At 42.2% G+C, this 11278-nt stretch overlaps 1 protein-coding gene across 1 annotated transcript; it reads right to left on the reverse strand.

Annotated features, from left to right (window-relative positions):
* Window positions 1-7741: 7741 nt before the first annotated feature.
* LOC120943798 (gamma-crystallin 1-like) lies at window positions 7742-9284 on the reverse strand. Its single transcript, XM_040357344.1, has 3 exons — window positions 9178-9284; window positions 8521-8763; window positions 7742-8052 (listed from the first exon to the last, which is right to left on the reverse strand). The coding sequence occupies exons 1-3, from the start codon at window positions 9184-9186 to the stop codon at window positions 7777-7779; spliced, it is 528 nt and encodes a 175-aa protein (XP_040213278.1). The 5' UTR covers window positions 9187-9284; the 3' UTR covers window positions 7742-7776.
* Window positions 9285-11278: the final 1994 nt, after the last annotated feature.

Here is an 11278-nt window from a genome sequence, read left to right on the forward strand (position 1 = left end):
CACCAGCCAATAGGATGGGGAATGGGTGTGCCGCTACATGTACATGGCTCCGCCCCCTATTCTTAAGCAGCCCAATAATTGGCTGGTGTTCGATAGCTGCTAAGTCTCACCCATACCCGACATCACTGCTGAATTCTGACAGCTTCTCTCTCTCCCTGCACACAGATACATTACAAGACAGTGTCACACACTGAGCAGATCTTACAATAGCTGCTCTCCTCTGTTAGTGCTTCCAATCAGTTCCATCCATCAGTGCCACCTGTCAGTGCCAGTCAGTGCCACCTGCCAGTGCCAGTCAGTGCCAATCAGTGCCATCTATCAGTGAAAATCTGCTTCCAATCAGTGCCAATCAGTGCCACATGTCAATGTCACATGTCAGTGCCAATCAGTGCTATCTGCCAGTTCCAGTCAGTGACAATCAGTGCCACCTGTCCGTGCCAGTCAGTGCCAATTAGTGCCACCTGTCAGTGCCAATCAGTGCTACCTGTCAGTACCAGTTGGTGCCAATCGGTGCCACCTGTCAGTGCCAATAAGTGCCACATGTCAGTGCCAGTCAGTGATAATCAGTGCTACATTACAGTGCCAATCAGTGCTGCCTATTAGTGCCAACCAATGGCACCTATCAGTGCCCATCAATGCTGCCTATCAGTGCCAATCAGTGCTTCCAATCAGTGCCACCTATTAGTGCCACATATCAGTGCCAAACAGTGCCTCCTATCAGTGACAATCCTTGCCACCTATCAGTGTCAATCAGTGCTGCCTATCAGTGCCAATTAGTGCAACCTATCATTGCCCACCAGTGCTGCCAATCAGTGCTTATAATCAGTGCCACCTGTCAGTGCTGCCAATTAGTGCTTCCAATAAGTGCCACCTGTCATTGCCAATCAGTGCCCATCAGTGCTGCCTATCAGTGCCCATCGGTGCTTCCAATCAGTGCCACTTGTCAGTGACAATAAGTGCCCACCAGTACCGCCTATCAGTGCCCATCACTGCTGCCTATCAATGCCCATCACTGCTGCCTATCAATGCCCATCAGTAGCACCTATCAGTGTTCATTATTGTTGACTAGCAGTGCTGCTTGTCAGTGCCCATCAGTGCTAACAATAAGTGCCCATCAGTGCTGCCAATCAGTACCACCAAATGCTGCCAATCAGTGATACCTATCAGTGCCAATCAGTGCCATTAGTGCTGTCAATCAGTGCCAATCAGGGCCCATCAGTGCTGCTTATCAGTGCTGCCAATCAGTTCCATTATGTGCTTTCTATTATTACCAATCAGTGTCGCCTATCAGTGTCAATCATTGCTGCCTATCAGTGCCAACAAGCAGTGCCTATCAGTGCTCATTAGTGAGGCAAATCAGTGCCCATTAGTGCCACTTATCAGTGGCCATCAGTGCTGTCAATCAGTGGTGCCTATCAATGTCAATCAGTGGCACCTATCAGTGCTGCCAGTCAGTGCACTGAGTGCAGGGATAGGGAGATTAACTCAGCAGACAGTGCCTACCCTTTTTTGAAGCATATAAGAGTCTCTGGCTGTAATCGTGTGCTTAAAAAAACACCCCCATTGTAACCCCAGCGCCCCCAAATCTAGATTAGGGAGCCAGATGCATGGATAGGGAGGCGGGGCACCTGCGCCCCTAATGGATGGGCCGCCACTGCTAGAACCTAATTTGGACACATATTCTGCATATGTGTTTGAAGTGGGTTCTCTATCTAACAGGGTATTAAAATGGCCTTGCAGTAAATCAAACCCCCCCACCATTAGAGAAGTCATTGATAGAGTGAACTCGCAAAGCCTTATGGAAAGAATGTTAGCATATAAAGAAGGAAGGATACATAGCTACCATAAATACTGGGACAGCTGGTTTAATATCCAAAATAGCCTCTAGTTTTGAACTTATTGAAGATGCCCACAACGTTCAATTATTGAAAAACACAGCGCATCTAAAGGTGCCATAGTAGCAATAGTGCAAAGGGATTAACAGCTATACACATAACAACTTACTATTTTTGATACTAAGATTTAGTCTCCACGTTTTGAATATTTAAGTAGCACATAATATATAACGTTACAGTTAGTATTATTTGGTTTCGGAAACAAGGTTTTGGTTATACTACTGGGCCTACTTTAAATGACTGCCTACTCGGTCATAAAAGCAGTTCCTAAGAATGTCACTAACAAGTCAGTATGCTCCCACATGGGGTGACAGGCTTCTATTTTAAATATCAAGGACTCAACTCATTCTATTGGGAACCCTGACATATAAAATAATCTCAACTGCTGATGTACCAAACCAAAGATACTCAGTTTTACTTTTATCTTTTGCTCCATGTAAGTGGTATTCTTTTCTGTTTACCTACTCTATATTCAACTTACCTGCATATTTTGTATACCATAAAAATTCAATAAAAACTTCAAAGTAAAAAAAAATTGACTTACAGGCTGTATAATATAGACTGTCGGTATCACTAACCTATTATGCCACGTACACACGATCAGTCCATCCCATGAGAACGGACCGATGGACCGATCGTGTCAGAACGTGGTCACGTAAACCACGTACGACGGCACTATAAAGGGGAAGGTCAAATCCAATAGCGCCACCCTTGGGGTTGCTTTTGCTGATTCCGTGTTACCACGTGTTAGTAAAAGTTTGGTTAGAGCTGATTCACGCTTTTCAGTCTCCGTGTTTTGCAGATTGTTTTTTCGGGTTCAGTTTGTGCTTGTGGGTACGTATCTGTCTTTCAGTGCTTGCAGTCAGGTAGTATCTGTTTTGCAGTGCGTTCCTGTCCGCTCGATTTCTGTTTTTCAGTTTGTTCTTTACAGGCCTTGCTGTACTTGGTTGCTTTCTGTTTTAAGTGTTCTGCCATCATACAAGTGATGCAGAAGGTCTATATTAAGGTAAGTTGTCTCCTTTCACATCACAATCTATGGCTTTAATGTATGCTAATGTCTTGTATTTCTTGCATCATTCCCTAATTACCATGATTGTAATATGCTGTGAATGTCCCCTTTGTCCCCATGCATGTTGTATGCTTTCCTTGCTCCTTTTTTGGCCTACACGCATATTTCCTTTCACTAACCTGTCCAGCATGCTATCCTAGGCCCAAACACACCTAGCCTAGTCTGTTTCCAACTTGTTTTTTGTCTGCTCCATTGTAGTTCTGCCCCCCCCCCTTTAAAATGTGTCCCATTTTCTTTTTCACATTTAATTTAGGCCGAGTGCTAGAGAGATTTTTTTTCTGGGCCCAAACTCAGCTAGAACACCCCCCCCCCTTAAACTGTTTAATGGCCCATAAGAGGGGTAAGGAGTCTGATAAGTGGGCCTATTTTAGTTTTGGCATGAAATTCTCACTCTACTAATAAATGTTATACTGATGTTGGACAAGGATGTCTTTTGTATTGTGATTGCAATGTTTATGTGCCAAAGTACTCATTTTTATTTTTATTTGACTCCACAGTTTCCTTCCACGCCACAGGAAAGGCAGACTGTGGCTTCCCAATTGGCCCAGCGGTGGGACTTCTCTAACTGCGGAGGGGCAAGAGATGGAAAACACGTCCGCATAGTGCCGCCACCCCGTTCGGGGTCATACTATTTGACTACAAAGGTTTCCACAGTATTGTGTTGATGGTGGTGGTGTTGGCACAGTACGAGTTTTTGTATTTGGACGTGGGGAAGAACGGATGGATGTCCGTCAGTGGAGTATTTGCGCAGACAGGGTTTGCCCAACATCTCCAGACTGGTGGCCTGGCACTGCCACGGGACTCCCTTTCGTGTTTGTCACGGATGAAGCTTTCAGCCTGGGACCACACCTCATGAGGCCATTTCCCCAGAGGACACTCACCCCGGAGAGGAGGGTTTTTAATTTCTGGCTGGCCAGAGCCCGGAGGGTTGTCGAGAATGCCTTCGGGATTATGGCCAGCCGGTTATACCTGTTCCAGACAGCCATACACATAGCGAAATATAAACTGAACACTGTCATGTTTACCTGCTGCATTTTTCATAATTATTAGCGCAGGCATTCAGAGACCTACCTTTCCAACATTGGGCCTGAGGCCAGACAATCATCTGAGAACCTGACTGGCCTGGACACTGGCCGTACTGGCTTGGCCCCCCGAACTGCTCAAGATGCCAGTGATAGATATGTTGAGTACTTCATGGGTAGGGGGGCCATTGCTATGCTAGACCATATTACTTTTCCAAAAAAAAAAAAAAAAAAGACAGAGGCGCATGTCCCATCTGGAGAAGGAGTGTCTGCAGGTCATTAGGGAGGCAGCTTCCATCATGAGGGCCCCCATTAACCCTGTTGAGGGCTACAGCACCTACCTTGCTGACCAGCTGCAAAAAATGGATGAGCGACAACGGGCCCTGGCAAAGGATATTTTAGCCTTTGTGATTCAGAGGGGAAGAAGGGGCCTGCTGACTGAGAACACACAACTCAGTGACCCGGCCCAGCCTCCTCCTCCTCCTCCTGCTGCCACATTCTCACCACCTGCAAGGGGCCGTGGAGGGAGCCGTGGAAGGAAGGCTGCAAGGAAGACCAGAAAGTGAATCCGTGACTTCAAGCTGATCTGCCAGAAAACTGAGGTTGTTGTTGTAGTGCCACAGCTTGGGGTCATGTATGACATCTGCTGCTGCTTCTGATTTCTGGGATTTGGGGAGCACATTGTGACCCACATTAGAGGGACTCCTCATGTTATTGATTTTGTTGTTGATCATGGTGGAATGTGCCTTTGGGCTCCAAAGTCTGCATAGATTTGGCTGAGTGCTCAATTGTTGCCCTTCATGTTTAATTGTTTGGTCCAGAATAAATGGAGATTTAATTTAAGCTAAATACTTGTCTATTGTGTTTTTCTGGTGAATAGACATAAAACATTTTAGAAATACAATGTGTAATTAACAAAGGATACAACCTCCTTGGGGGGGGGGGGGGGACAAAATTTGTTGTGATAACTTGCTAAAAAAAAAAAGTTGGGATAACCTGATAAAAAAAAACAACAAAAAAAAGATGTGGAGTAAAAAAAAATATTTGGGAGATCTGGCTTATTTAAAAAAAAAAAGGATTATTCATGAGATCACAAGTCAGTATGGGAGAACTCTGTCTAAATACCATCAGCAAAACAACGTCTTTATTCTAGCAATAGAACGAAGAAAAAAATGCGCTGCAATAAATGAGGCACTAATTTTAAAAATGTAGAATGTGCCATCTCCATAACGAGCGCTAGTTTTACCAGAACGAGCGCTCCCGTCCCCTAATTTAGTCTGAGCATGCGTGGATTTTTAACCGATGGTCGTGCCTACTAACGATCATTTTTTTCCCATCGGTTAAGAATCCATCGGTTAAATTTAAAGCAAGTTGGGTTTTTTTTAACCGATGGTTAAATAACAAATGGTGCCCACACACGATCGGTTTTGACCGATGAAAACGGTCCATCAGACCATTCTCATTGGTTTAACCGATCGTGTGTACCCGGCATTAGAGTTCCCTGAAGATATCCACTGGGCAGGGCCTTGGTTGTGATATCACATCTTACAAGTGCTTGAGAAGTGCCATGCTTCCACTTTCACATGGTATGATTATCATGACTTTTTTGAATATCTTTTATCCTAATAAAGTGTTTTTATAAAAAAATATGCATTATAGCTCCTCTATTTTCCTCCATGTCATTTGGGGCCAGAACACCTTTGCGATTAGTGGGGGCGCTGGCAACATCATCCAAAAGGGATTGAGTCATTGGTTAAACTGCTGCTACAATCTGACACCTGGGTGTTGTGGTGTGCTAACATCCATTCTTATGATGGAACCATTTGACCTCGGCATTGGGAGAACAATTTATCTGGTAAGGTGGTGGTGTTGCAGCACTGAAATTTATACAATCTGCACAGTGGATTGTCAGCACTTGATTCTCACTCAACACATGGATTATGTTTTTGAGAAAATTATGTCCAGTAACGTCACCCAGCCGCATTCATTTTCTTGCCCGGCCAATTTAATCATTTCAAGGCCCAGCCATGCAAACAAACAAGTGGGGATAGCATGAAATCAGTAACCAAGTGTATCCATTTGGCCATATTTGGGCGGTGACAGTGGCCATAGTTGCCACGTGACGTCAATCCCGACCATGATATGGAGGAAGTGACAAGCAAGCCATCTGCCAGGACTTCCTCCATATCGCGGCCGTGATTGACGTCACGTGGCGCCGGCTGGTCCGGGCGCAGGAACAGCTCCCAGAGCTGTTCAGTTGGACACTGCAGCTGGGACTCTCTGCCCCTCATCCCTTGCTCGTTCCCCACACCATTGGGTGATTTCCCAAAGGGCCAGGCCATGAGAGGAGGCAGAATTGTGACCATCATGTGAACACCAAGGGGGTTATTTACAAAAGGCAAATCCACTTTGCACTACAAGTGCACTGCAAGTGCACTTGGAAGTTCAGTTTCTGTAAATCTGAGGAGAAGATCTGAAATGAGCTGTTAATTTTTCATCCAATCATGTGCAAGCTAAAATGCTGTTTTTTATTTTCCTTGCATGTCCCCCTCAGATCTACAGCGACTGAACTTCCAAGTGCACTTTAAGTGCACTCGTAGTGCAAAGTGGATTTGCCTTTCGTAAATAACCCCCCAAGTCTTCAGCTGTGAGTGCAACTTTATTGGTTTTTATGTTCCCTATTAAATGTTATTACACTAGCACAGCTGTGCGCTCTCTGTTCTTCTATTATCTAACAATTCATTATATCTCCCATTTTTTTCTGTACAGTGGCTAATATAAGACACACTAATTGGTCACTACACCTACAGTAGCTGACATGCTGATGTTTACAACCCATGTGAGATGTAACAGGCAATCAATAGCCAGGCCCTTGATGTAGAAATAGTCACAGTAACCCATTTGAGAAGCTGGAAGTGGTATAATATATAGAGAAACACAATTAGGGGTTTAATTATATTCCCATATATCAGAATACCTAAATAATACATTACACAAGCAAAACATTATATGGTAACAATGGGATTGTGCTGTCATTGACCAAATATGGTCATGTCCTTATTTGATCAATGGCAGCACCTGAGATACCCTAACCCCTTTATTTACATCCACCTGTGGGGCTCAGCTGTCATTCATGGTGAGCAGTCTCACGGCGACTCTGCATGTTTATTTTTACGCAGGTTGGCGGGTGTCATTCATCATGATTGGCATTGATCTACATGACAACATGATTAATTATGGATTTGCATTGTGGGACTTTTTTTTTTTTACATAAATCACCACGGAAGTTTGCCTTATGCTCTCCCTATGCCCCAGCTTAAGGACATGTGGCCTTCTGCAGGACTCTGCCCTCAGTATTACCTTATGCAGTAGATAAAGGTAAATAGGTACTGCACAACTTTAACCAACGGTGCAAACATTTCCAAGTGTAGTCCTGGATGTTAAACCCAATTGAGCTCATGTCAAGTAAACAATACATTAGATTATAGGACAGGTTAGTCCCAGTTATCACAAACCTTTTAAAGATATGAGTAGATATATAATTACTATTACTTCAAAAGGTGTGTCATTTATTGAACGTAGAATGATTTTGTATGTTTTTTTCCCCCAATCTAGTTCTGGCTGTGAATGTGTGTACTATAATGTTTTATAAGTAGTTCTTGTGATGTGACTCGCTTTTCTTTTTGCAACATATCATTATATTAGAATATTCAATGTAAATGAATGTTCATAAAGCATATAACAGACTCCTTACATTATTTCAAATAATTTATTAAATGGACTTAGTTAACTAGAAGGAATGGTGGAGACGTCTAAAAGATCCAATTCTTGGATCTGTGGCTCCCCAGTCAGTGTATCTTCTATACTCTCCAGGTCTCAGGTAAAACTGACGTCCTCTGTAGTTGGGCTCCTCATAGAACATCCAGTATCCATCTTGTACATGGGCAGAATGAATATCATGGTAGTGGAATCGATCATAGATATGAGGACAATCTTCAGTGAACTCCATCATCTGACCTTTGAAGTCTTCTCTCTCATAGATCCTGATCCTAAATGAACCCTGATGCTGTAAAAATAAATATGCAGCCAATGCTTTAAAAAAGCTTAATTTAGATTTTTCAGTTAGTAACATCTATAAAGATTTATAAAAGCTTAGTAAACCTTCCTTCATAATAGAAAATTATTTATTTAGATAAATATGACTGTAATTAGAGATATTTTACAAATGATTCTGGATTCTTTGCTAAATGTACCTAATATAACTGGCTACTAACATTTATAGGTAAAGTTGATCCAGGGAAAATCCGATTGCCTCTCAGGGTATCAGAAAGGACCTTTTCCCCCCGCTGTAGCAAATTGGATCATGTTCTTCTGGGGTTTTCGCCTTCCTCTGGATCAACTGTGGGTGTAGATTGGGTATATGGGATTGTATGATTTTATTTAATTTTTGTTTGTTTTTTTATGGTTGAACTGGATGGACTTGTGTCTTTTTTCAACCTGACTAACTGTAACTATGTAACTATGAAATGTTTACCTGGGGGCTAAGACGACAAGACCTAATGGAATCATTATAACCCATCCATTGCTGGAAGTCAGGATATTCTCCTCTGTGAAGGAAATACTGGTGTCCTCTGTAGTTTGGATGTTCATACAGGATCCAGTTTCCACTTTCCACACGAATGGAGTTGCAGCGTCTGAAGTATGAGGACATATCATGACATTCAGAGTTACACTCATAAGAGCGACCCTGGAAATTTCTGTCCTCGTAGAAGATGATCTGTTAAAGGAATGTATAGAACATTAATTTTTTCTGCTTTTCATTTATGGCATAATAAATATTTTATTTAGGTAGGGGCAAACCAATCAGGTCCGCCTGTCAGCTTTGTAGGCAGACCCGATCGGACCATTCATTACCCTCTATGGAGCTGCGGGTGTCAACGAACATGTGCCTGTTGACATCTGCCGACATCCGATCTGATCCTATCCGCTAAAAACAGATGGATGGGGAATGTGTTCCAAATCTGTCTGGGGGATCACGTCGGATGTAAACGCTCAGGCTGCTGGAGCCTGCCTGTGTGAAAGAGCCCATATTCCTTTAAAAGGACTTAAGTAGTAACTAAAATATAAATATTCTAACATTTTTAACAGACTTTTGTAGCCATATTTATTGATGTTTGGGATAGTATCTTACCTTCCCCATTATGCTTGTGTAGCTTTGTTCAGCTATGCTGTGCTGCTGCCGTCACATAGAGCAGAGGGCTTTATATAGTGTATGTCAAAGTCTGGTAAAGTCAAAGGTAATGCTGACATGGTATTACCTTTAAGCAGAATGTAGAGAAAGTTTTTCTAAGAATTTGCTTCACCCATTATACAACTATTAAAACAATCCTAATTCCACAATGCAACATTTTTCACTTTTAGTTGAACACAATAAGCTGTGATTCTTTAGCGGGAATATTTACAAAGTGTCTTTGTGCATTATCATGTGATTTGCTTTTAGAAATTGTGAGTGTGTGTTAGGCACAACTGACTACCTGACCATTTAGTTCATTCAAAGTAACTTCACGTTTAGACATTTTAAATCCAAAAAGTTTCAATTGAACAGGAGTGTGCTGACTAGATAAAATAACATGTCACCACATCTCAGTGTACAGACACATACTGTATATGAAAATGTATGTGTGTATAGTAAATATAATACCTACAGTCATGGCCGAAATTGTTAGCACTCCAGAAAAGCAAGTATTTCTCACAGAAAAGTATTGCAGTAACACATGTTTTGTTTATTCCCTTTGTGTGTATTGGAACAAAACAAAAAATTGAGGAAAAAAAACAAACTGGACATAATGTCACACAAAACTCCAAAAATGGGCTTGTCAAAATTCTTGGCACCCTTAACTTAATATTTGGTTGCACACCCTTTGGAAAAATAACTGAAATCAGTTGCTTCCTATAACCATCAATAAGCTCCTTACACATCTCACCCGGAATTTTGGACCACTCTCCCTTTGCAAACTGCTCCAGGTCTCTCTTATTGGAAAGGCACCTTTTCCCAACAGTAATTTTAAGATCTCTCCACAGGTGTTGACTGGGATTTAGATCTGGACTCATTGCTGGCCACTTTAGAACTCTCCAGCGCTTTGTTGCCATCCATTTTTGGGTGCTTTTTGACGTATGTTTGGGGTCATCGTCCTGCTGGAAGACCCAAGATCTCGGACGCAAGCCCAGCTTTCTGACAAAATCCTTTGGTAATCCTCAGATTTTCAGATTTCATGATGCCTTGCACACATTCAAGGCACCCAGTGCCAGAGGCATCAAAACAACCCCAAAACATCATTGAACCTCCACCACATTTCACTGTAGGTACTGTGTTCTTTTCTTTGTAGGCCTCATTCCATTTTTGGTAAACAGTAGAATGATGTGCTTTACCAAAAAGCTCTATCTTGGTCTCATCTGTCCACAAGATGTTTTCCCAGAAGGATTTTGGCTTACTCAAGTACATTTTGGCAAGCTGTAGTCTTGCTTTTTTATGTCTCTGTGTCAGCAGTGGGGTCCTCCTGGGTCTCCTGCCATAGCGTTTCATTTAATTTAAATGTTGACGGATAGTTTGCGCTCACACTGATGCTCCCTGAGCCTGCACGACAGCTTGAATTTCTTTGGAACTTGTTTGGGGCTGCTTATCCACCATCCGGACTATCCTGTGTTGCAACCTTTCATCATTTTTTCTCTTTCATCCACGCCCAGAGAGATTAGCTACAGTGCCATGGGTTGCAAACTTCTTGGTAATGTTGCGCACTGTGGACAAAGGCAAATCTAGGAATAGAAGAAATATAGCGCATGCACTAGTAAAATATTACATCCAACTGCATCTCCATCCCTAAATGAAGAAATGTATACAAATCCCCGATACCGGGGTATGGCGTGGGATTTTATGGATGCCTGTTGGAGCATTTGAATATTATTATAGTAGATATTGGCATTTTTACCAAAGACCACAGAAATTATTGAAGAATCACAACTTATATAAAAAATGTAATGTTTATTAATAAATATATTCTATTTTTACATATACACATTTGCTAAAAAACACAAGAAAGGAGAATTTACAACAATGTGCACCAACTTTCTTGTGTATCCCATGCTAGTAGTCCTACATGTTTCGCCCTACAGAGGGCTTCTTCAGAGATGTATGGAAAAATAAATGGATAAACATGTGTATAGCAAAACATGTGTTACTGCAATACTTTTCTTTGAGAAATACTTGATTTTCTTGAAAAATTTCTGGGGTGCCA

This window comes from Rana temporaria, chromosome 6 (assembly GCF_905171775.1).
Source record: "Rana temporaria chromosome 6, aRanTem1.1, whole genome shotgun sequence".
In the NCBI taxonomy this organism is placed as follows: Eukaryota; Metazoa; Chordata; class Amphibia; order Anura; family Ranidae; genus Rana; species Rana temporaria.

Coding starts and splice junctions, on each gene's coding strand:
- LOC120943798 (XM_040357344.1), bottom strand. Junction 8,053..8,520: donor CTTGTCGTCTTAGCCCCCAG/GTAAACATTTCA, acceptor TTATTTTTACAG/CATCAGGGTTCATTTAGGAT.